The 25,161-nt window shown below is 40.0% G+C and overlaps 1 protein-coding gene across 2 annotated transcripts; it reads left to right on the top strand.

Moving 5' to 3' along the window:
- The first annotated feature begins 967 nt into the window (after window positions 1–967).
- Window positions 968–24,003, top strand: LOC130185364 (myosin phosphatase Rho-interacting protein-like). 2 transcript variants are annotated; one of them, XM_056401804.1, is made up of 22 exons: window positions 969–1,221; window positions 4,320–4,397; window positions 4,514–4,579; window positions 4,964–5,115; window positions 5,222–5,306; window positions 5,667–5,817; window positions 8,364–8,532; window positions 10,116–10,230; window positions 14,330–14,428; window positions 15,353–15,409; window positions 15,496–15,564; window positions 15,654–15,743; window positions 15,823–15,932; window positions 16,206–16,728; window positions 16,990–17,118; window positions 17,226–19,493; window positions 19,855–20,002; window positions 21,013–21,130; window positions 21,238–21,397; window positions 21,716–21,817; window positions 22,606–22,692; window positions 23,561–24,003. In XM_056401804.1, the coding sequence occupies exons 1-22, from the start codon at window positions 1,096–1,098 to the stop codon at window positions 23,699–23,701; spliced, it is 5,043 nt and encodes a 1,680-aa protein (XP_056257779.1). In that variant the 5' UTR covers window positions 969–1,095; the 3' UTR covers window positions 23,702–24,003. The 2 variants fall into 2 exon arrangements, 1 of the variants encoding a protein (XP_056257779.1); XR_008830142.1 differs by lacking the exon at window positions 23,561–24,003 and having other exon boundaries at window positions 968–1,221; window positions 20,978–21,130; window positions 22,606–22,640.
- Window positions 24,004–25,161: the final 1,158 nt, after the last annotated feature.

Here is a 25,161-nt window from a genome sequence, read left to right as displayed (position 1 = left end):
ATTCTTCATAAAATTCACAAAGAGTGTAAATATTGTGATCACCATTCTTGATATTAATATAGACTACTTGCTATTAGTGTAATTGGTACAAACAAAAACAGTGACATTTCTTATATAGTCGTGTTTTCTGGTGTGATGAACCTGAGCATCAATATAAGCGTGAAAGCAGACATAGTAAATATTTACAATATTCCAGTGGCTGTGCTGCATCTGCAAAGACGTACATTTCTTGGTTAACATACAAGTATAAACATAATGCAGCATATGGTAGCTGTCTTTAAATTTCACTATAGTAGGAGCTGTCTTAGAGCTGTCCTTGTGTTTTTTGTTTAAGATTTCAGTATGATAATACCTGTTTGAAACTTATCTATTATTTTGTTTATGAGCAGTATGATGATGATGCATACAGTTCAGTTCAGACCAAAAACAGTATTGTTGGTATAACCTTTATTTATTTTTTTAGCAAAATTAAGTGAAAATTGAATGCAGCAAACCGTAAAATCCTTGAATTAATCAACTGTTCATTGGAAAAAAATGTCTGGATTCCCTGAATATGACAGGAATTCTTTGTCTTAGTTTTACTTTACTACATCATCATGCTTTTTATTTAAGTATTATCATTTTATTTGCTCATCTGTACAATTGCAATATATGTTTCGTTGAATTGAAACAGGAAAGAAAAACAGTCAATAATTTTATTTTTTAGGATTATTTGACCGGATGTATGAAGATTCTACGTTAGAGTATGACGACAGCAGTTAACACCTCTGAACTTTAAATATTTTGTATTTTTATTTAATTCTTTTTTTTTTTAATCTGTAAATTTAATGTATATGTTTCAATAAATTCCTTTCTTTCAAAAACAGGAAAGAAAAAGAAAATCAATTAATTGTGGTTTTATTTTGTAGGCTGTGACCGGATGTTGTGTCGTAACTCTACGTCAGAACACATGACCATGACAACAGCAGTCAACAGATCAGTATATGACAGATGTTCGTGTAGGACGAGCCGCTTCATTCAATGTGGAGGAAACGCGGAGGGGAGCGGTCTGTGTCTGGATTATTCGCCGCGGAGGAGAGCTAAATGTACTGAAACATGTCTGGGGAGAAGGCCACGAATCCCTGTAACAAATTTCAAGCCAACATCTTTAATAAAAGTAAGTGCCAAAACTGCTTCAAGTCCCGGGAGCTGCATCTGTTGAACGACCATGACAAGGAGCAGGTAACGTTACACTACTCTTGGATTCAGTTAATGTCACTGTTGACTAATCAATGATTTTCAAGAGTTACGTCTTGAAAAAACCTTTACGTTTTTCTAACTTGTACATGTAACACAAACTTCAACCTTCAATCTCAGTCTGAAAACATGCAAATATATAACGTGAAAATGTTTAATTTAAGGTTTAATTACCTTCTATCTTTACTGTGGTCTAATTGCTATTTTCATTATTAATTCATCTGCCGATTATTTCTTTGTTTAACCGATTAATCTTTTTTGTCTTTAAAACGAAAGTAAATAGTGAAAAATGCCTGTTATAATTTCTCATAGCACAAGCTGACATCTTCACGTCTTGCTTTAACCGACCAACAGTCCGACATCCAAAGATGTTCACTTAAAAAAACACCAGTCTAGTAATTGAGAAGCATAAAACAAAAAAAATATTCACATTTCTGCTTTGGAAAATGTCCAAAATGATTACTCAATTTTCAAAATAATGCAGATTCATTTTCTACTAATCAATTAGGCCCAATTGACTAATTGTCCCAGCTCTAATTCTTAGCATCCTTGGAACTGAGCTGACTGCTAGTTTTCTTTGATTAACAGTTCATTTATTTCCTCAGTTCAAACGATTTTGTCTTGCAAGATAAACATGGAGATTCATCATTTTTAACAGTGAATCTATTAATTACACGTTTTTCAAAAAAAAATGTAAAAAATTAAGACAAATCTCCCAAATCCCAAAGCAGAGCCTCGTTTCAATTCCTTATACTAGCTAAAGATCCTTGTTTTGATTGAATTGACAGATTCCTGATATGAAACAAAGTGAAGCAGCAATAGTAGTAGTAGTATTTTATTTGTCCCAGTGGGGAAATTGGTTTGCAGCATTATCACAGGCATTTAAAAAAAAAAAAAAAAAAAAAATATATAGAATAAGAAAAAGTGAGACAGTGGAATCAGAAAAAGTTTAATGCTTGTGCACGTATTCGCCAACCATCAGCAGTATAGACAGTTTATTTTTGCGTAGAAAGCATGTGTACACTGGTTCACCGCATCTGAAAAAACAGTTCCTGCAGGTCTGTCAAATCCAGGTGATGTTAGGAGACAATCATGACGGCTTCCTACATGCCTCACATTGTTCAAATATGTTATTGCTCTCTGTGCCCCTGCCTGGTTTCACTGTGCCCTGTAATTTCAGCAGTGTTGCTCAACCTGCAAACACTACACATGGTATTACTCTGACACAGTTGGCTGCATTCATGGAGAAAAGCTGTTTTGTGGTTCATAGTTTCATTGTTTTTCACATGGTGTCAAATGTTGCATACTGTGTCTGAATTTTCTTTATCCGTCTAAGTTTTCACAAATGATAGAAAGAGAAATTCACATCTTTTCCCTCTTGTCAAGTCAAAGTTAAAGGCTGAGCATCAAAACAATCTGCTCCATTGGGGAACAACAGGGAGCACAAAGTCATGTTTATTTTCTTTGTTTGAGCCGCAGGAATTTTGGGACATATTCACAAAGAAAATCTCAAGGTAGTGTTTCAAAATAAAGATTTTGTGCATCTGAACTTGGGTTGGCTTTTCGATCAACAGGAAATCATGTTTCCAGCTTCTCAAATGTGAGAATTTGGATTTTGGACTCTTGGTTGTACAAAAGGATTTGGATATGTCATATTGGGGTTAAGGAAATTTTTATTGTGAGAAATTGTAGCCTAATTATTATTATTTATTTTTTACAGATTTCTTACATTAAATGAAACAAACAAAGATAATCATAGACTCACAGATGATGAAAATAATTATTTTGTTTCAGCCCTAGTCTGGTCCCACATCACCACACCAAACACTTTATTTTGCCTGCATATTGAATTTATTTTGGTGGCTCACAGAAACAGGTTTATCCTCAAAAAGAAATGTTTCCTATACTGCGTGTGTGGCTTTGGAAGTGTGGCTTGACTGAAAAAAGCTGTACACCCAGTGATGCTTTTATGTGCTGTAACATAAATTTGAAAAGTGGCTTTCTTAATCAGAATTTAGTGCTTAAATACAGAGCTGTTTTTAAATACAGAGTGTTAAGTGTTGGATGTCAGAGCTCAACCGCCTGCCGCAAAAAATTTAACTGTGGAATCCCAGCTTGTGTAATTGAGTTTCAGTGTACAATTGATACAGTATGTATTGAAAATGATGGTTTATATTAGTTGGGCTTCAACTGCCAATTGCTTTCATTGTTGATTGATCTGAAGTTCTGTTAAATGTCATAAAACAATTGAAAATTCCTGAGAGCCAAAGGTGACATCTACAGACCCTTTTAGATTTGTGTGTGTGTGTTTTTTTTTTTAAGAATTGTGAAAAAGACACAAACTAAGCAAAACATTTTACATTTGAAAAATCAACTTGTGAGTCAGTGGACAAATTATGTCAAGGTGACACTATATATCTGTTATGAGCTTATCTGCAGGTATCTGCCTGGACAATTTATCAGTCCAGCTGTAAATCTTTGTCCGACCGACTGTAAACAACCCAAAGATACTTCATTTGGAGGTGCTAGTCAGTTGACAGAAGATGAATGTCCAACTATTCTGATTATTGGTTAATCGCCTCAGTTATTTTTCAAGCAAAAACTACCACATATTCTCAGATTTGATCCTCTCCAATCTGAGAATTTCTCTATTTTATGTCATTATAAACTGAAGATCTTTGGGTTTCGAACTGTTGATGGGACAAAACAAGACATCTGAAGACGTCACATTGGACCATGAGAAACTGTGATGGACATTTTACGTTATTGTCTTACATTTCATAGATTAAGAAATTATTTCATAGAAAAAATAACGACCAGATTCGTTGGTAGTGAAAGTAATTGTTAGTTGCAGGCTTCGTTTCATTTACTATCACTTAAAAAAAAAAGAAAAGCAGCAAATCCTGACATTTGTGAAGCAGGAATTAGGGGATGTGCAGCATTTTAAACAATAAACTATTCATTTATTATATGAATACATACTGTAGTATCTGTCACTTGACTAACCAATGACACAGTGAGATGATTACAACCTTTGGCTGAATACTTACTATCTGGTTTCCTCTTTCTCCCGCGACATACAGGCCAAACCCATCTACGGAGGCTGGATGTGTTTGGCTCCGGAGGGGACAGACTTTGACAACCCAATGCAGAGGTCACGGGTAGGGCATAATGAAACTGAAATGAAATACAGAGAAATTTCCCACTTCTGCATTGTGACTTATGTCTTAAGAAAAAAAGAATTTTCCTGATTTTGTTTCCTCTCTCTGTTTGACAGAAATGGCAGCGGCGCTTCTTCATCCTGTATGAACACGGCAGCCTGAGTTTCGCCCTGGATGAACTGGTGAGAAAGTGCTCAGAAACAGTGAATCAATACAAAAACATACAAAAGATAGCAGTGTACAGTAAGCCCAGCTCTGTATACAGTATACATCTGCCTTTACAGCATGTTGGGATCAAGCTGGCATCTTTAGGCCAGATGTTGTGAGCAGAACCGCAGCAGATGATTTGGGCTTAGCCTGTCCTCTAATGCACACATCCCCCCTCTCTCTGTGATCCCCTCAAATCTCATTCCTTCATCTCTTTCATTCCACACTCAACACCACTAACCACTCTGTGTAACTGTCATTTTCATGTGCGTTCTGGTAATCAGTCCTAGCAACACAATTTCAGTAACAAGCTCTCCAACCCCTACAAGAGTAACTTAGATGCTCTGATTCTCCTCCAGCCAAGCACTTTGCCACAGGGGACGGTGAACATGAATCAGTGCACGGACATCACAGACGCTGAGCCCAGGACGGGCCAGAGAAACGCGCTCTGCATCGTCACGCCGGAGCAGGAAATATTCATCCGTGGTGACAATAAAGAGATCATTAATGGGTCGGTATAAAACTGAAGAGAAAGTACAGGAGCATTTAGCAGTAAGGTTTCTCACATCCAGCCTGTATAATGCCTCGTCTCTGCTGTTTCTATATGTCTTTACCAGGTGGAGTGAACAGCTTGCAGTGTATCTACAGACTAACAAGCAAAATCAGAAGAAAAAACGCAAAGTGGATCCTGTTACCACCCAGGTAGCAAAGCAAATGTCCCATCAGTGATTCAGTACACTCTGTAGCTCACACTGTGTTTGTCCTGCCAGCTGTGGGGACAAATGATGCTGGAACACTTTGATTCAGTGCAAGATTAACAGATTAACAGCTTCGGGAGCTGCTAATATTAATATCACCATGAAATTAAATTTAGTTAGTCATGGTCCTCAAAGGATGAATCCTGTAGTTTTTGATCCCCCTTCATATTTCATCTTTGGTCAGTATGAGACTAAAACCACGACTGAACCTCACAGTGAATAGAGAATAGAAAAAAATAGAAGAAAAATATATAAATAAAAGAAGTGCTGAATTGTCTTTTTGTTTTTTCTAATGAAAAATTAGGAACCCAGTCCAGCAAAGATGGCTGCAACTGATCCGGCAGAGTCCAGCTGTGGTCGGTGGCAGGAAGACCAGCAGGGCAGGGGACAGGATGTGACCCCCATCTGGACTGTCACAGACACAGATCCCCCAGGCCCAGAGCAGACCCCTGCAGGTGCAGCAGAGGCAAAACACACACACACACACACACACACACACACACACACACACACACACACACACACACACACACACACCCTGGCTTTCGTGTCCATCAGCCAATCACATCCACTTCCTGTCCTCTTGCTCTGTCCTAACGTCGTGCAGATGTTCACACACTTGCAGCTTTTTTTTTAAACAGTTCATTTAACCCTTGTTTAACCAGACACAGTGACTGAGTCCTGGATTGTGTTCATGGGAACTGGCTGGAGGAGTTTTTGCTTTAACAGGAAGTGACAGACAGAAACACACAAACACACTGTGATGTGCAGAGAAACGTGTGTCTCTAACCTTCAGGCATCATAAAAGCCAAACACGATCCATAAAAGACCTCTTAAACAGGTCCTGGTTGGCTTGATGATTAGCACAGGACAAGTATTGGTCCTTACTGGAGCGTTGCGCTGGGACAGAGTGGACACCAGTACCTAGCTGGCGTCAGACTTATTGCAGGGTCTGGAGAGGTCCTGTAATAAAGGCCTGGATTAACTCCTGCTGACTGTGCCTATGGGCTGCTTCATCAGAACTCCCTCAGACCCTCTAATGAATGATCCTCTGTCAGGACTCTTGTCTGTAGCAGGGTTTCCTCTTGTCATTGAATTCCTGGATAGTCATTGAATTCTTTAAGGTGTTTTCCAGACAGGGACAATCATTTTGATCAGTTCTTTTAGAAAGTCAACCAGTATCTGTGAAGTGGGTCATGTGTATTTTCTAGATTATCTCTGTAGCATTGCAGTAGAGTAAGGCTGCAACTGTTCATTATTTTCATTTTTGGTTAATCTGGTGATTATTTCTTTGATTAATCAATGAATTGTTGAGTCTATGAAACCTCAAAAAATGTCATTGTGATGAAGCTGTCATCTTCAAATGTTTTGTTTGTCCAAAAACCCCAAAAGTCCCCCAGTTCTGTTTAAAATGATACATGACAAAGAAAAGCAGCAAATCTTTACTTCTACAAAGCTGAAATCTACAAATATTTGTCAAAAGTTTTTTTTATTGTGGGTCTAAATGAAGATCTCCTTTTAGTTCTCTCCTGAGGATCCATTCTTAGTTAGAGCTCAGTTACCAATTACACAGAAAATCCTCAATACAAAGGTTATTCATACATTAGATTTACTTTTAGTCATGTGTTTCCTTTTTCTATATTTGTCACCATAAACCATCTTTTCTTTCTCAGTCCAGTTCATCCATCTTTTCTGTTGATTCTCAGTCATAATTTAGTCAGTGTAGTTAGTCTGTTTTCTTTGTGTTGGTGTAAATGATTAATTAGCTGTCATTTGGAACCGAAAATAGACTGTGGCTCTGTCAATGCTACCATAGCAACTTTAGAACAATAACGTCGTATATGTGATTTCCATCTTCAAACCAGAGGCGTTTCTAGAATTTAAAAAAGTTTGGGACTAAACCGAAGTCATCCGGGCCTTTTCATTGGTTTATTGATTTGTTTATTATCACCTAATTAGTTGTTGCTGTCTGTCATGTGGGGAAACAGAACTTACTCATCTGTAACATAACAATATTTCACATATCATTCAGTTCTTTACTCTAACTTGACTTCTAGAAAAAGCCAAAAACACACTTGTTTGATTACTCCCCCTCCCGCTGATGCTCCATGCGAGGTTCTCATATCCCAGTTTTTGAAGACCCAAAGTGATTTGGGCCTGAAGCCCAGAATGATTGGCCTCACTGACGCCGTAGTTTCAAACCACTTAGTATTTACTTTTTTTAGTAAGAAAAGCTGATTGAGATGCTTTATTGAATTCTTGGGTAATTTCTTAAACTGAGGAAAATATATCATTATGTAAAATGTTAAGAGGGAAAGCTGTGGAGGTTTTGTGCCACTGACTACAGTGTCAACCCTGACGTCGTCCTGTGGGATTAAAGAATGATTTCATCCGGTTGCTTGGTTGCTGGATGTGTAGAGACTCAGTGCTATGTGGCAGTAAACTACACACAGACCAATAGTCCGACAGGCTCTGATGACAGGTGTGGTTAACCATCCAACCCACCCAGGGTGATAACCTGTCAAAGCAATTAACAATTCAAGTGTAAAGGGAATACATAAAAAAATCTCATCACAAAATATGACAAATGTATATAAAACCCAGTAAAGTCACTTCAGCAAATCTTCAAAGGTGCATTGTATCTTTCGTATGCAAACATAGGTGTGTGATGGTCAAGGATATGAGAGGATTATAAGAAGCTATATCTTAAATATATTTCAATTTTAATGTACAAAATATGTCTTATTTCATATTCTTGATTCAGCCCTCTTGGTGTTAGAGTTTGAAGGGTAAAGATTAAATCCCTGGAGCTCTTTAGAGGAATGAATTCATGTCCTCTACTCTTCTTGGAGATCAACCCATGTATCTCAGTGAGGACACTGGATGATTTGCCTTGAATACAGCTTCTTAGTGAACTTAAACCAAACTGTTGTCAGATTGTCTTTCCTGCATTATGTCTAACTCCAGTCTGAAACCTTTTTGTGTTGCTCTCTATATCCAGGCAACACGTCTGCCTACCTGTGCCCGGTCTCCACGGACTCTCAGATCTTGGATGCTGCTGGCAGTTTCGGGAGCCCAATTTTGGGCTCGGCAGCCAATGGAAACACGGACCCTGAGTCAAACAACATCCAAACATCAACAAACAACAAGAACCAGAGCCAGGACAGAAGGTTAGAAATGAATCAGGGGAAGATTAGCAATTTCCAGCCAATTTTGATGATAATGTGTAAGAGTAACTCTTCTGTAGATTGTGTTTGGCTGCAATCTGGTGTTTATTTTCTGTATGTATGTTTGCATGTAATCTGTGGGTAATGCTAACCATTTAAAGTGCCTTGGCAAAGGAAAAGGGGGTAAATGTGCAAGCAATTAGCACAGAGGACATCCAATGCCTCTCAGCTTCCCCCCAGTATAAAGCCGAACAGCTATCACACAACGCTAAACACCAGATCAAAGGCTCACGCTCTACCCCTCCATTAGAGATCTGACTGCCGCATTTTTATATTTAGCTTAAAGAAACCCTCCCAGTTTGTGCCCCAGCAGCATGTAAACCGGTCACGTGAGGAGAATATATCTCAGTTCTTCACTCATTGCCTTATTGGGAAACAAAAACACAAAATACTTATCCCCCCCTCCAAATAAGGCCAGAAATTCCAAAACACTGGTGTAATTAGATATCTGCAGCCTTGTTTCTCAGGACCTTAATGCTGACTGTCTGCCTGCCTGTCAGAGAAAGTAGACTTCAGCTCAGAGCTCAGTTTGAGGGCACGGGCCTGTCTCAGAGGGAAGTGAAACATCCTGCTCAAGAAGAATTTACAGAGATTACTCATGTATGTAGAAGTAAACCTGCGTTACCTTTTAGGAACAGTAAAACAGACGCTGTTGAGCAGATTTTTTTTTTCCATTCTGGTCTAAAAAACACAACAACACAGAGTTATCATGTGATGTTTAAAACAGAGTCAGGCTTTGATAATGTACTGTTGAAATATATATTTACATATACATACATACATATATATATATATATGATCACGACAGGAACAGACTGCGGCACGAAGAACAGGAGATGGATCATTGTTTTGTTATTGATCCTACTGTTGCTGGCTTACAGTACTATTTGTTGATCAATCTGCCCCAACATGTGTAATATTTACATAAACAATTACTAAAATTGTCATTGATTCATTTTCTCTTGATTGGCCAGTAAATTCTAATTGTTCACACTTCACATGCGGCAAATGGCTGTTCCATTTTTTAATGCTCGTATAGAGTAAAAAAAAAAACGTCCCACAAAGCTTTAACTTTGGTTAAATAAAAGAACTTTAAAAACCATTTCTAACCCCACAAACAAATGAACATGTTTACAAAGTCCATTCAGTTAAAATAATGTAAATGTAATGTGTCTCTGTCATCCATGAAATCAGCTTCCTAACAGAACATATCACACTCATGTCCTGAAAGATACTGACTGATCGTGAGTCCAGCTTTTAACTAGCAGCATTTGTTGCCATCATCATACAGTTGTCTGTACTTTATATCAGGTTACTTGTCCGTCATCTCTCAGCAGCAGCAACAACAATGATGAAAAGATCTTGGCTGCACAGGTGCAGTTTGGAGTGATTATGGAGCTGTCATCCTGGTGGAAATGATGTCAGAACCCACCTGTGTGTTAGCGGGGTTGGGGAAGCCACACGAACATACAGTGCGTTTGTCTCGGGTGAAATCTTTTCACTAATTAATGGTTCATGTTTTCCAGCCATGGCAGCACAGCAGAGAGGATTCTGGGATTGGAGGCCGCAGAGAAAGAGCAGGGAGGAGGGACAGCCGTTTCCAGGAAGGGCAGGAGTGAGGTTCGCACCAGCAAGCAAGAGGTAACCACACTAAATACATGTTTCACGCTACAATACACCTTCTGCACTACGCAGGCTGGTCTGTTCATCTATTTTCGGTCGCTGACGCTGCTAGTATGCTTCATCAGACCTGCTTGTTGGTTGGTCAGATAACTTCAGAGACCCCCCCTTGACGAGGAGTAGATGAGAAGATTAATACCGCTCCCATGTCTATACAGTAAATATACACCCACCAGCACCCCTGAGGCTCATTGATTAACATGTTTTATCTTTTTATGTTTATCCCGTTTGTTTATGTGCCGGTCTATGTTGTGACTGGGAGCAGTAACTCTGTGTAAAATGAAGGACTAACCAAATTAAATAAGACATAAAAAAAAAATGATTAACTGATATAACTGATGATAAATCACCATAATGTGATGGCAGGCTTGCCCATGGGTAGTTGCTCAGGCTCAAGGAGACAGAAACACACTCTTTTTAAACCAGTAAACGTATATCCCTTGTGAAATGACTATTATTGTTGCAACATCAATGTTTCATGTAGGTGCATGATTAAGACAATATGATTTCCGGTACTTTAACATCAACATTAAACAATTAAAAACCCGTTTCCTGACTGCGGTCGTTTGCTGCCATATGATAGTAATAATCATGAATAGGTAATGTGGGTTTGTCGTGACTGGACTGGGCCTGCCACTGGGCTGGGCTGTAGGCTGGACTGGTTTGGACATGACTCACACAACCAGGTGTTATACAGAGAAAGACGTCACTTCAACAATGAAGCTCTGACCTGATGTAATATCTGGAAAAGGTAAACTCGTCTCAAATTCCCCTCTGACACTGTTTGCATCAATCAGCCACCGTGTAAACACAAGGGATCCTGTTTCATTCAAGGTTTTTTGCATCTTCATAGTCCACATTGAGTCCACGCTGCACGCTAAAAGGCAGGTGATGAGAGTTTGTCGAGAAACGCGTGGACAAGTCGATCCTGCCTTGTCAAGGCATGTGTTTCTTCCAGCATGTGTGTGAGTGGGTACATGTGTCAGCAGGTGGGAGAGAGTTGGTGATTCACTCTGAGCTGCACTTTGTTTGTGAACAGAACTGGTTTTGATGCCCTGAAGGCGTTCAGTCCGCCTGCTCTTGTGTGTCGTAATCTGGGAGACAGCATTCCTCTTACACACTTTTTTCCAGGGATTCCAATGACCTGAAACAAGAGACAGTGTCATGTTGGGAACTGTGAGTCTTAAGGGCTCTTTATGAGAACCTCTGCAAAATCATGACGGTCTGTGTTTACTGAACTTGATCAACTCAGAAAGCAGTGCCTCCTTTTGCGGCTCCTTTCCAAGTGCACATCTGTTTGTGAATGACCCTGTGTCTTGTCAGGCCTTAGCGATTAAAGAGGTGAGTAAACCTTAACAATTGTGTGTCTGTGTGTGATAGTGTCAACAAAACACAAACATGAAGCATAAACAGTCCACAGGAAGTTACATAAAGATAGATTACAAGTTAAACTAGGCTCAAATCAGTCACTCAGGTTTGTTTTTTCAAATAAACCTCACAATGGAGTTACTATGGAAATGGATACCTCCAGACTCGCCTGGTCCTGAGGGCTGTTTTGTAAATGTGGTTCTGAAAAGCAGAGTTTATTTTCAAAACTGTTTAATGTCTTGTTTTTATCATCTTAGAAATATTTTCAAAATAAGATGTAAGACACAGAGGCCATTTTACACTGCGACTCAACTACCGCAACAGCCTCTTCACCTGACTTTTAATAAGATCCAAGAGAAGTGTTTAAGGCTCTCCGAGATAGATCTGACCTGTTAGTTGCATATGAGCCAGTTTTGTAGCCTGAGCCCCTCGGCCAGAGCTCTTTTATCTGTTCTTGAGGCACAACTGAAAACTAAAGGTGTCAGAGCCTTCTCAGTCAGAGCCCTGAAACTGTGGAACGAGCCGCCTGAGGAAATCAGGTCAGCAGCATCAGTGACCTCCTTTAAATCTCTTCTGGAAAATATATGTTCATCTTAGAGCTTTTCCTGATTTTACTTGATTTTTGGTTTAATGTAGAAAATGTAAAGCAGATATTAGACATATAATAAGGGAGTGACTGTTACCTGACAGATACTGATATTGATTTTTGAGAGTAAAAATCACATATTACAGCTGATAGTAACATAAAAAACAGTCATGATAAAAATTGATCATTGATCATGAGTCTATTTGCAGTGAATGTAAAATTTCTCTAAATTCAGCATTTAGCAGCTGAGCCAGAGATTCTCCTCAGGAGCTGGTGGAGACCAAAAACAGAGCTAAAGTGAGGGAATACTGGACTTACATTCATCATCATCATCATCATCATCATCATCATCAGTTCAACATATCAACATAACACTTGATGATCTGTCAAGTCTGCTGCCCCCAATTGGCCAAAAAAACAGTTTTTCCACTGACAACGCAACACAACGCAACACAACGCAACACGACACAACACAACACAACACAACGCAACACAACACAACACAACACAACGCAACACAACACAACACAACGCAACGCAACGACGTGTTTAACAGATGAACACGTGATGTGTATCCACATATTTCTGACCGAGATCAAAATGAGTCCAAGTGAGCGTGTGAAGGGTACAAGCAGGACACGACTATTGGCATGAAGATAAGTTATGCTAAATCAAGAGCACTAGTTGTTCATTCTTGAGCAAAAAATATTGATTTGTGCGCTCACATGAGTGTCAAGTCATGTCTGTGCTTGCAGGTCTATTTTCTTCAATGTGAATTGATGTGATCGGTGCTCGTTGCCTTGGGTCTGTGTTATAAAGTCATGAAATAAATCAGGCTTGACCTTGTCTGCCCACATTAGCTGTCGTAATGAAGCAGATTAACCCTGATTCAGTTTGTGAGGCGCGTTCAGTTTTCAGAGTTTTCAGAGTAAAGTTTCCTGAATCCTGAGCCACCTTTATGAAATACGCCATCAGGCGCTGAGGCTGATGTGGAAAACACTGTGATCACAGTAGTGCAACACAGATGGTCATCAGTGTGGCCGCTGTTAATCTTTGATTAAACACACAGGCTCATTCCAGAGGATTTGCCTTTTAAATACACCAGCAGCACTTTTTATCCCATGTGATGATTTATGTCTATGGGTGCATTTGTTTTGGTAGCAAGAAGAAGGTCAGAGGAGCCCGTCCGGCGTTCATTCAGGCCTCAGAGCTGAGATGCCCAAGACAGCCCCCACCCCCCCTCCACTCCCCCTCCAGCTCTGGGAGTCTTCTTCATCGAACAGAGGACGGGCTCTGTCTGCAGCCGTCAGTAATTGTTTGGGAGGAAAAAGAGACCAGTTCAACTGCAGCCGGAGCACTGTGTTCCTGCGTGTGTTGTGTCCTTGGATAGTTTTCAATGTAAATGCCAGAGAAAGAGAAAACACAAAGAATGTTCTGTAACCATTAAAGTGGTCATTTTTTCCCATTAAAGTGGTTATATAAGAGGGAAGAATGAATCTTTTGAATAGCAGAGGCTCAAGTAAACAAAAAACCTTGTTCCATTTAATGCTGTGTAATCCAGACTTGACAGAGACCCTGATACGTGCTGTTAAGGCGTCTCTATTAGCCAGCATGAAACCTGATCATAAGAAGCATGCAGGAATCTCACTCTCAGCTCTTTGGACTTGTAGCATCATTTTGAAATGTAAGACAAAAAGGCTTCGGAGTATCAGGGATTATGTTTCCTCTAAAACCTTTTCATGCATTCCACATCCAAATCCAGTCACCCATGTGCAGTTCACTGGTGATGTGAGTAAGAGTTTAACAGGCGGTGGAGAAAAGCCTGCTGGGCTCCCTGCAGAGCTCTACAGCAGGCCTAATCCTTACAGCTGACATCCCTGCCAAGGACCCAGACTATCGGTTACTCCGGTTGAAGGAATGCAGGCTGCAAAGCTGCCACCGTCCCAATTGAGAAAACACGTCACGTCTCCGCATCAGTGAAAACCTGTGTCTGATAAAAAAAAAAAAAACAAAAAAAAAAAAACATGAATGCTGGTGATGAAAGGAGTTCTTGTTATTTCAGTGTTTTCGCAATCATTTTGATTTTTGACTTTTTGCCCTCCACAGAAACTGCAGTCATGTGGAGACATAGCCCAGCTCGGCGCGCCCCCTCCTCAGAGACGATCCAAATCCCTGGACCGCAGGACGTCAGACACCGTCATGACAGTAAGTCATTAATTAAAAACTAAACGCTAATTATTTATGTCTGAAAATCAGGCATCACTACGCACTTGCACTGGCAGTGTAGATGAAATGTATGGAAGCCCCAATTACCCCCCCTAGAGGACAAACAGCTCCTTAATCCTTATGTGACCTTGAGTACTAATCATATTCTTTGTGTTATTTACCTATTCTTTGATCAGATTTGTCCTGATTCAAGTCATAAGTTTGTTAATCTTATGATGCATTTTAAGGTTCTGGTACACTGATTGTGTTGACAAAATATTAAAACACTGATGCAAGGTTGAGCTTCTTTTGTTAACCCCTGTGCTTCATGGCTTTACTCCATCCAAATGTAGAGAGAAAATCTGTAAAAGAAAATGTAAATTAATTCATACAGGCCTCAAACTGTTTGTGTAATCTTCTTGTCTTATCAGACATGTTCAAAATCACGGTTAGAAGCAATTCTTAGGAAATAAGGAAAAGAGGAAAAAAAGGAAAAGAGACATAATAAAACATATGAAAACAATACCAGCAGATTTACCATTGTAAATCAGGGTTTACTGGTATTTTTATTCTTGTGATCCTGCTTTTTAAAAAAAATAATTTGTAGGAATATAAAAAATTTGATTTATTTACAATAAAAACCACAAAGATTAAATGAAAGTTACAAATAAAATTTGTGCAGCAGAAATATGTTTTTCTTCTTTGTCATGCTGTAAATCATCTCATGACCTCCTGCGTTTTTGTTGTGACCCCCAGGTTGAGAAACACTAACATAAGATAACTTTCATTCCTTTATAATAACTTGAACAAAGCTTTATTCAGTGCTCACAGGTCCGATCACCAATGAGACAGTTCTTCTGCTCCCTTTTTTTAAACTGCTTTTGTATTAACAACAAAAATGTTCACATTTTATCTTCTTTACAGCCAGATTTATTAAACTTCAAAAAAGGCTGGATGGTGAAACTGGATGAAAATGACCAGGTAAACTATTTTTATAGTCCTAAACTAAATGATGTTAACAACCTCTCACCTTCTGTACATTTCATTTGTTCTTTGCTTCCCTCTAGTGGAAGAAATACTGGTTTGTGCTGTCAACTGACAGTCTTAGATACTTCAAGGACTCAGTAACTGAGGAGGTACTTTCATATGTATTGGTTTTGAATTGTAAAAACATTCAGTTTTTGTGTTTCATTCAACACAGATATTTTCTGATTCCTCCTCACAGGCTTCAGATCTTAAAGGAGAAATTGACCTAACGAAGTGTTATAATGTGTCCGAGTACCAGGTGCAGAGGAACTACGGATTTCAGATCCATGTAAGATGTTATAGCAACAATTCCTACGCTAAAGAGCCAAAATTTTATCTCCTGATAATTAACTTTGTATATGTCACAGACTCCGAAGGCCGTCTACACACTGTCGGCCATGACTGCAGGGATACGCAAGAACTGGATCCAGTCTCTGATGAAAAATGTGCATCCAGCTAATGCTCCAGATGTAGCCAGGTAAAGTCAAATTACAATAGTCCTGTGGGATAAAATGGGAAATTAAATTTAATTAATTAATTACAATAATAGAAAATGTTGATCACAATTTTTCAGAGCCCAAAGTGACGTGTTATAGAATCATTTGTTTTTTACCAACCGGCGGTTCAAGCACCAAAGGTTCATCAGTTTACACTGATTGAACGGAGGAAAGCAGTGAATCCTCAGTTTGTTGAAATGTTTGTTTGAAAAGTTTTTCCTTAAAAGAATGATTTACATGGTTGATGTATGCAGTTTACCTGGCCACCACGTCCCCTGCAGCCCACCTGAAGCCCTCCCCAAACCAGATGTGACTCAGGACTCTTCCTCCATTGACATCCCAACAGAGAGAGACTCTCATCCCAAACCCAGGAGTGTGATGGAAAGACGGCGAGAAGGGCGCTACAGAACATTTGACTGGGCTGAGTTTAGACCTCAGAAAAAGTCAACACTGGAGACCGACCCTCAGAGGACTAAATCTCCGTGCTCGCTGGAGATGGGAGACCTGGAGAGAAGGAGGAGGCGGGAGGAGAGGAGGAGGAGGTATGAGAACATGCTGGGCTTCTCTCTGAGCTGGGAAGAGAGTGGAGATAAGAGAGAGAGTGGCGGTGTCAGAGCACTGAGTCCAAAATCTCAAGAAAAAGTGGAAGAGGAGATGGAAGAGTGCTGGAAGCAGGTGGAGAAGACTATGTTCAGACCGGAGAGGACAGTCTCACTGTTTACTGAAGCCAAAGACACTGTGGAGATGGAGAAGCTTTTGGACATCTACAGGAAGGGGGTGAGTACTTCACATGTGGGGTCAACTCGTTCCAATGTATGTAATGAATTCAGACTGCATGTCCGCAGTTTGTAGCACAGGCTTTATGTTATAAATGTATAACCTACAAACCAAATTTACAAACCATTTTCTCTCCTAATGTAGAACATCCTACTATACAACTGCTTTCACAGGCTGAGGAGTACCAACATTACAGAGTGAACTATCTTCAAGTGTAAAATTGCACTGCCCCTTTAACTGGTTATCTCTATGTTGTTGAAGGTTGAGGATCTGAAGATTCAGCTGGCAGAGTCCGAGCGGCGCAGACTAGAGCTGGAAGCTCAGCTGAGTCCAGTGGGATATCATCAGCAGCAGCAGCAGCAGCAGCAGCAGCAGGAGCAGGTTACAAGGGTAAAGCTAAATACTAAATCTGGAGCCTCTTAGCTGATATCTTGTTTCTGTGTGGAGCTAATCGTCCTCCTTTCTCCCTTTTCTCCTATTCCGGTTTCTTTTCTAAGCCTGACCCTCCACCAGGTCCCCCAAACGAAAATACGTCAAACGGCCAAACACAGAGTCTGAGAGATGTATATGAAGAGACCAGAGAGCTCTTACAGCGGCAGAACATTATCAGACAGGACATGCAGGAGCAGCTCGGCCTCGAACCCCCTTCATCAACACCTCAGATGCCCAGCATCTGGCTGCATGATACAGAGGGCAATTTCCAAGAATTGGGAGATTTCACACCTTTACTTTCACCTGCATCAGACAGGCAACATGCACTGTCTCAGAATGATGGAGGAATCACAGGACTAAACTTTGATAGCACAACAACCAACCACCAGAAGCAGCTAGACAGAGAAGACAGTCAGCTGTTCCCCACTTCAGAAACACAAATAAATGACAGTGAATATGACCCAGAATCATTCATTTTGGAAAAGCCTGCAGAGGGAGATGAGAGCCCACTCAACTGTCTCATAGAGCAGTACATACCTCCAGACCAGGCGATGGTGAGGAGGCTTTCCCAAGAGGTGGAGCTGCTCACCAGCCAGAACGAGGCCCTCAACCAGCGCAACCAGGAGATGTTAAACCAACTGACGGAGGCAGACCGCGAGATCGAGAGGCTGAAAGCAGAGCTCAGCAGCAGGTACACCGAACCCCATCACCTCCCAGAAGTGGAGCAACAGGGAAAGATGAGGGCAGGAGATCTGGAGAGGGAGCTGGGTGTGAGGAACCAGGAGCTCCTGGAGGCCCAGACGCTGATCACATCTCTGGAGGAAAATCTGAGGGAGGCGGAGGCGCTGCTGCAGCTGAACATCCCGGCAGAGAAGGAAGAGACAGAAGAGGAGAAAAATGAACAGAAAGCAGAGGGGTATCTGCTGCTGTGCTTTCAGGCTACTGAAGCTAAGCTGACAGAGCTGGAGAGGCAGCTCGACCAATCAGAAGCAACCTGCAGGGAGCTGCAGGTGCAAAACGCAGAGCTGAAGGTGGCTGAGAAACTTTACCTTCAGAGAGCTGCAGAGGCCGAGGCTGACATCGTGAGACTGAGTCAGGAGTTAAAGAAGGAGAGGTTGAAGGGAGAAAAGAGTTGTGTTTCTGGTGAAGAAAGGATCCAGCAAGTGATAGAAGGGATGGTCATGAGGTTGGAAGCTTTGGGGAAATTATTGGAGGCGATTGACAGGTTGGATTTTGGAAAAGAAAGTGAGGGTGAGGAGGAGACGCCTGCAGTGGTGAGTCAGCTGAAGTGGGAGGAAGGGTTATGGAGTTTGCTTCTCAACAAACTGCGAGCCAGCCCTTCCCAATCAGATGAGGAGAAATCTGTAGAAGTGCTTCTCAGTCAGGTGACAGAGCACATGATTTTAGAGAGAGAAATGCTGCTTGTAGGTGTAGGTCTACTTCCCGAGACAGGTTCACGCACAGACGAGGGGAGGGAAGGTTTGAAAGATCTGGATATTATTTGGGATACCGCAAGTGTGACAGAAACAGAAAGCACAAAGATCGATGAAAGCAAGTTGTCTGATTTTAACCAGCTCTGTGGCGTTGAACATTTTAGAGCGATCACACAGATGAAAATCTCTTTGCTAAACCAAGTCGCCTCCTCTGTCAGCACCTATGCCCCAGAACAACTCCAGCTGATTGCAGACAGACTTAACGCCTTTCACATTTCAGCGCATCCTTGGTTTGGTTTCTTTCACTCTGCAGCCACTGAAGCTCTGTACTGCTGTCACTTAAACCAGGTTCAGTCAAAATGTGAGAAAGAGCTTGAAGAAACCAAACAGAAACTGCTCACTTCTTCTCTTAACTGCAGCAACTGTGTCAAACTGATTGAAGAAAACAAAGAACTAAAAGAAAGACTGTTGAACCTAGAAGAAGAACAAGGATCCTCATGGAGAGATAAGATGAGTGTGTGTTGTCAGACAGATGAGATTTACCCACAGGACACAGAGACAGAGATAACAAAGGAAAGTACTGAAGGTGAAACGAGGGAAGAAGATGTTAAACAGAAATCCGAAACACCAGAAGAAGAGACGGTTGAGTCCTCGCTCAGCTGTATGGAAACCACACAATTGGGAAGCCAGGAGGTGTCGGATGAAAACTTAGAAGAAAGTGATGAATCCCAGCGGGAAACAGATCCAAACCTGGAGATGGAGCAAGTTTTGTCGCTGAGAAGAAGAGTGGAGGAGCTGGAGGAGCTGCTGTCTGTCACTGTGGAAGAGATGAAAGAGGAGTTTGACGGGAAAATGAGTTCTGTTCAGATGCAACAGGAGATGGAGACGGAGAAGCTGAAGGTAGGCAGTGCTAAATTTTCATAGCCAGTATTTTAAGATTTAAGTCTATTTACAGGTGTTGGAGTTCTATCACACCTGTGTAAAAGTAGTATAAAGCCATGTGTGGCTCTGCTTTATCCAGGCTCCATGAGCATAACATAGCCAAGTCTCATGAGGCGTCTACTTTAGTTTTACTGTCCATCATGAGTCAAACAGTGTTATTGGAGTGCCACGTTCAGTCAGTGGAGTGCGCTTTTTTAGAACGACGTTTTTGACCAGTGGAATTAAAAGATGGAAATAGGTCACAAAGAAACATTTAGTGTGATACACAGAGGTTGTAAGTTCAGTATGTGACCCCTGTGAGCGTCTGTCGTCCGCCCAGGCCACATGTCAGCGTGCGTTTGCCTCCATGGAGGACTCTCATGTGAAGGTGGTTGAGGAGCTGCAGCGCCGACACCAACAGGAAGTGGAGCGCCTCCTGGAGGAGAGAGACCAACTGCTGGAGGAGGAGAGCGCTGCTACTGCAACAGGTGAGAAGAGACTCTCATCGCTCCTATACCTGCAATATATTTTGTAGTGGAAGTGAAGAAAGATGTGTAAAAACACATCCCAAAATATTCTGTGGTAAATTACATATGACAAACAAAAGCTGCAAATCTTCTCTTTTGTGACACTGAAATCTGCAAATATTTGGCATTTTTTCACAATTTTTGCGTGAAAAATGGTTCAACCTATTAATAGATTAAAAAAAAAAACATTGTCAGTTACATTCCTGTTGATCAACTAATTAATTAATTGATTGTCTCAGCTCTAATTCTATATAAACACAAAACATGATAAACAGGAAAAGAAATTCATATTTGTTTATGCATGGTGTACATATAAAACATTAAACATTTCTTTACTTGGTGAAATAACAAAGTTTATTTTCTCACCTTTATCACAAGTCCAGTGTGTGGTTAAGAGAACTGCCGAAACTTCAATACTTTTTCTAAATAATAGTTTTAACAAGGACAAACAGAAGTATTTAAAGGGGAAAAATTACAAAAATGACATTGCTGTGGGGTCTGCAGTGTAAAAAAAAAAACAAAATTGAAAATAGATAAATAATTAAATAAAGATAGAAATAAAAATAAATAACTACATACATAAATAATTAAAATTTAAAAATAAATTAAAATAATTAAAAATGCATATGTGGAATGGTGCCTCTTTTCACCTTAGAAAAAAAAAATCTAAATTCTAAACAGATGATAAGATAAACACTGGGGTATCTTAAGAACAAAGGGGAATTAATGTAATCCCAATAGTTTATTTAAAATCTGATAATTTATCCTGTAATAATCTTAATACAAACCTTAGTTTTCAAAGTCAAAAACATCGAGGATCACATTAATCCAAACCTCAACCGAAGGAATTTCTGTTTCATACAGTTTTTTTGTGCATTATTTCTTAGCTGTAATTTCAGAAATCCTGAACATATATTTATTTTAATTAATCTGGAGGGCCTGAATCTGCTCTCCTGTTCCTTGTTTCTCAGCAATCGAAGCCATCAAGAACGCCCACCGTCTGGAGCTGGAGCGGGAGGTGCAGAGGAGATGCCAGTCAGAAAACAACAACGGAAACACGATCCTGGAGGACTTACACAGACAACACAGGTAATGACTTCCAACAGTCCAGGGACCATTACAGTTTGTAACTGAGGGGGTTTTGGACAACACGTTCTTAAGGGTTTAACATCTATGTTTGCTGTGTGTTTGTGAAGTGAGGAGCTGGCCTCCTACCAGCGGGAGCTCGAGGTTTTGTCCCAGCAGTTCTCTCTCAAGTGTCTGGAGAACGGGCATCTGGTCCAGGCTGTGGATGCAGAGAGGAAGGCCTTGTGTCAGTGCCAGCAGGAAAACCAGGACCTGAGGACCAGGAACCAGGTGATACACTCCCTTCAATCCACCCATCGTGTGTTCTTGTGCGCGGTTAATACCCACAGGAGATCCAGGGTACAAAACCAACAAATAGATCTTCGCTTAGTTTAGTCATCAATATTCTGCTCCATATGTCAAGATATCTGTGGCTTTTTTGAAAATCTAAAAGTCTCATATATGTCGAATTTTTATATATTATTGCAGTTTCTTTCAAATTATTCTGACGATTTTTGTTTTTAGAAAAACAAGACAATTTATTTGAGCTTTTACTTTAGTTTATTTGTCTTTTTATTCAGTTTAAATTATATCCCCTATTTTGTCCAGGAGCTGAGCGGTCACCTCGCAGCAGAGATCACCAGACTGTGTTCGCTGGCCAAACAGGACGACCTGCCGCTCAGTCAGGGGATGGACATCTACGAGATGGAGGTGAGTCGGGAGAGAAAGGTAACGGTTAAAGCGTAAAGGAGGGACCACTAGAACATTTGGAGTGACAGCTTTCTCACTGGGAGAAAGAATCATTGATGTTTTCTATAAACTGAATCTCTAATATCGATGAGTTCAGTTTTGACAGAGCTCTAAGTCTCTCTTCATCAAAGAGGAGAAACGACTTCACCAACACAAGAATTCACTGTGGACAAATGTATATATTATTAGCATTTTAATGACTGTCATTAAGTCAATATAAGGTCAGTTCTGAAAATGAAATGATCACTGTCATCATCATTTTATCTGTGTTGCTGTCACTGACTCAAATATACAGAATTAGCTTAGACTAAAACTGATTATATATATTTAGATATGTGACTTCTACATTTCTGGGAAAGTGACCACATGTCCTCCTTGTAGCCTTGTGCCCTCTGCACTTGTGACAGAGCGCTACATCAGTTAACGGCTGGTTGTTTGACGTTTGTCAGATTATTAGTCACCATGTTTCTGTGATCAAAAATGAACTGAGGATGAAGTGACACCTTAAATTGTAATAACACAGTTATATAACACAGCTACTAAAACTCTGGGTTAAACTGGGCCTGCAGCAGGTTTAAGTTAATTCAGGTGTTGACTGGACCACTAGATGTCACCCATGACACGGGTACTGTAACTTATCCCTGTAAAAATGCTCATGGGTGCCATTTGAGTGTGAACAAGATGTTTGATTCTGCACTTCAGCTTTTTTCCAAAGATATGAAGCTGATGATTTGAAGTTTTTATTGCAGATCACTCTGCGAGTCAAGGAGTCTGAGGTGCAGAGTCTGAAGCAGGAGATCACGTCTCTGAAGGAAGAGCTGCAGTCAGCACAAAGGGTGAGAATCAACCGTCAACAGTCTGATTGTGTTAAATCAGACTGTTAAATGTGTGAGCAAAGGGACTCAACCGATCACATTATTGATCACTTATAGGAAAAATAGCCAAGCAGAAAGATAGATTGACCCTACAACTCCTGTATAGAAAAAACATTGTTCAGTGATACATTATTCTGCAAGAACTGCGTAGGAGGCGCTATGGTGGCCTTCAGGTAACGTGAAAACATGAAAGGCCTGTCTTTGGTTTGTCCGTTCCGGGCTACTGTAGAAACATGGCGGCGCAACATGGGAGAAGATTTGCTCCCTATGTCGATATGAAGGGCTTATTCTAACCTAATGAAAACACAACGATTCTTAGTTTCAGGTGATTATACATTACTGAAAACTATTATGAATATTATACTAAATTTCTGCCAATAGATCCATCTGATTCCCACACACTGGTCCCACACCAATGTAATATATTCATAATGTATAAATATATAAATAGAGATGAAATCATAGGAAATTGGCTGAAATGGAAATGAAATCCTCCTGCCAGACGTCCTGTTGATGGTAGAGGTCAGAGAAATCAGATAATAAGCAGAATTTTAGTTTCACACTAACAAGTGCAGACAAAGATACTTAGACACTGATTGTAAATAAAATGAATGTCAGATTCATTCTTGCTGTTTGTTTGCCGCCTGATAACTCCCAAAAAGTGGTGTAATTAATATCCAATCAAATGTTCAAATGAAAAATGTTTTTTATTCCTAAATTTTTGTGGGTAAAAGAGAAGGAATTTTACTTTTATCTTTCACTTGCGTCCAAAATTTTACTTTTAGCAGTTTGGTAAACACTAAAGGTCCAGATCTGTGTCACATTTCAGGACAAGAGGAACGCAACAAAGAGGTACAAGGACATTTACACTGAGCTGAGCATCGTGAGAGCACAAACAGAGAGACAGATGGACGACCTGAGAGAAAATCTGAGGCTGGCTCATCAGGCTCTGGACCAGACTTCACCCTGAATTCTTCAGTTTGGACAATTGTCTTCTCTGTCACAAAAAGTACTTTACCCTCAGTATTACTCTCATGAAATGTATTTAAAAAAAAAAGAACTGATGTATTTAATAAGTCCAGGGACTCTTATCCACAGTCTCACCTTTTTACTTTTGGTTTTGATTTCAGTTTTGGAGATAAACCTGTCAGGACCAAGTATTTTAGATTAATTCCTATGATTGTGATGATTATGTCAAACTTATATTTAATTTGTTTTCTTTTGTCTTTACATGTATTGACCAAATATCACCATAAAAAAAATTCATGGTTACTTTGTTGTGTTGTATATACAGTATTTTTTCTGTACAGCCTTGTTGTTCTCCTTTGATGTGACTTGCACAGTTTATCAGACATGTGAGTTGTTGTCCAGCCTCTCATCACTGCTGTATGTGACCTGATTTTTTTAAGTAATTAAATATTTTAAATGAAGCAGATTTATAAACATTTCCGGCAGGTAACTTTACAGGCAGATAAATCTGTCACACACAAATTGTAATTTATATTTGTTCACTGAAGTGTTATTAATATAAATAGATTTTTTTATTAAATGGAACTGGCATATTAAACCGTCGCTGTCTCTACTTTGTTGTCTGTCATCGTGCCACAGGTCTCTGCAGGGTTCAAATCTGGAGCCTCGTTTTATTTTTTGTTATCATGTCTGGCAAAAATGAGACAAACATCAGCAGCCGTTTTAACAGGAAAGATAAAAAATCATGGCTGCTACAGTCGTATTATCTGGATACCTTGAAAGGTGCATTAAACAAATACTGAGGCTTGGACAGTATTGAGCCCTCTTTCCGGAGGAGGAAGACTGTCAAGGTATCCCCAAAAATAAAGATAACGTCCGAGCTAATATTTCAAAATAAAAGCCCACATTGACGTGTTGCATGTCTTGGCGTGTGAGATGATGGCAGCAGATTTTGAGTATTAGGGTTGTCAAGGTTCAAAGTGTTTTAATGTCACGTGTTCCAGTGCATTTCATTTTATGATTTGTTTGTGTTCAATTCTAGTCTATTTTGTCACCTAATCAGTTTTTAACCCTGTGAACGCTTTTTAGCTGAAGGTTTGATTTTACATACTGAACTCTAACAAATTTGCAACCCCAGGGAGGTCTGAGCCCATTACGCAGTAGGCCTTTTTTTCCAGTTGGAGATCCAGCCATGGTTCTTTGAAAATTTGGGGGAAAATTGTTGCAGTTTATGGAGCTAAAGATCCACATCTTTCACCATTCGAGCTTTAGGAGTTAATTATATTATATTATAGTTTATATATAATATAATATAAAAAATAACAACCTTAACCCCACTGCTGTGTAACTATGGGACAGAATGTGCTGGATTTTACCATTTAACCCAGAATGCTGTTGTTCATTTGACCAAACCTTACTACGGTTGTGTACTTTATAATAATTTTCCAATAATAATGCAAA

The sequence above is a fragment of the Seriola aureovittata genome, chromosome 17, assembly GCF_021018895.1.
Source record: "Seriola aureovittata isolate HTS-2021-v1 ecotype China chromosome 17, ASM2101889v1, whole genome shotgun sequence".
NCBI lineage: Eukaryota > Metazoa > Chordata > Actinopteri > Carangiformes > Carangidae > Seriola > Seriola aureovittata.
The sequence above is the reverse complement of the archived record's forward strand: the minus strand, read 5'-3'. Positions and strand labels throughout refer to the sequence as shown.

Bases quoted from the DNA above. Each gene is read 5' to 3' on its own strand.
- LOC130185364 (XM_056401804.1), top strand. From the start codon at position 1,096: ATGTCTGGGGAGAAGGCCACGAATCCCTGTAACAAATTTCAAGCCAAC. The intron at 10,231-14,329 runs GTAACCACACTA...TGCCCTCCACAG, and splicing joins TTCGCACCAGCAAGCAAGAG to AAACTGCAGTCATGTGGAGA. The intron at 21,398-21,715 runs GTGATACACTCC...TATTTTGTCCAG, and splicing joins ACCTGAGGACCAGGAACCAG to GAGCTGAGCGGTCACCTCGC.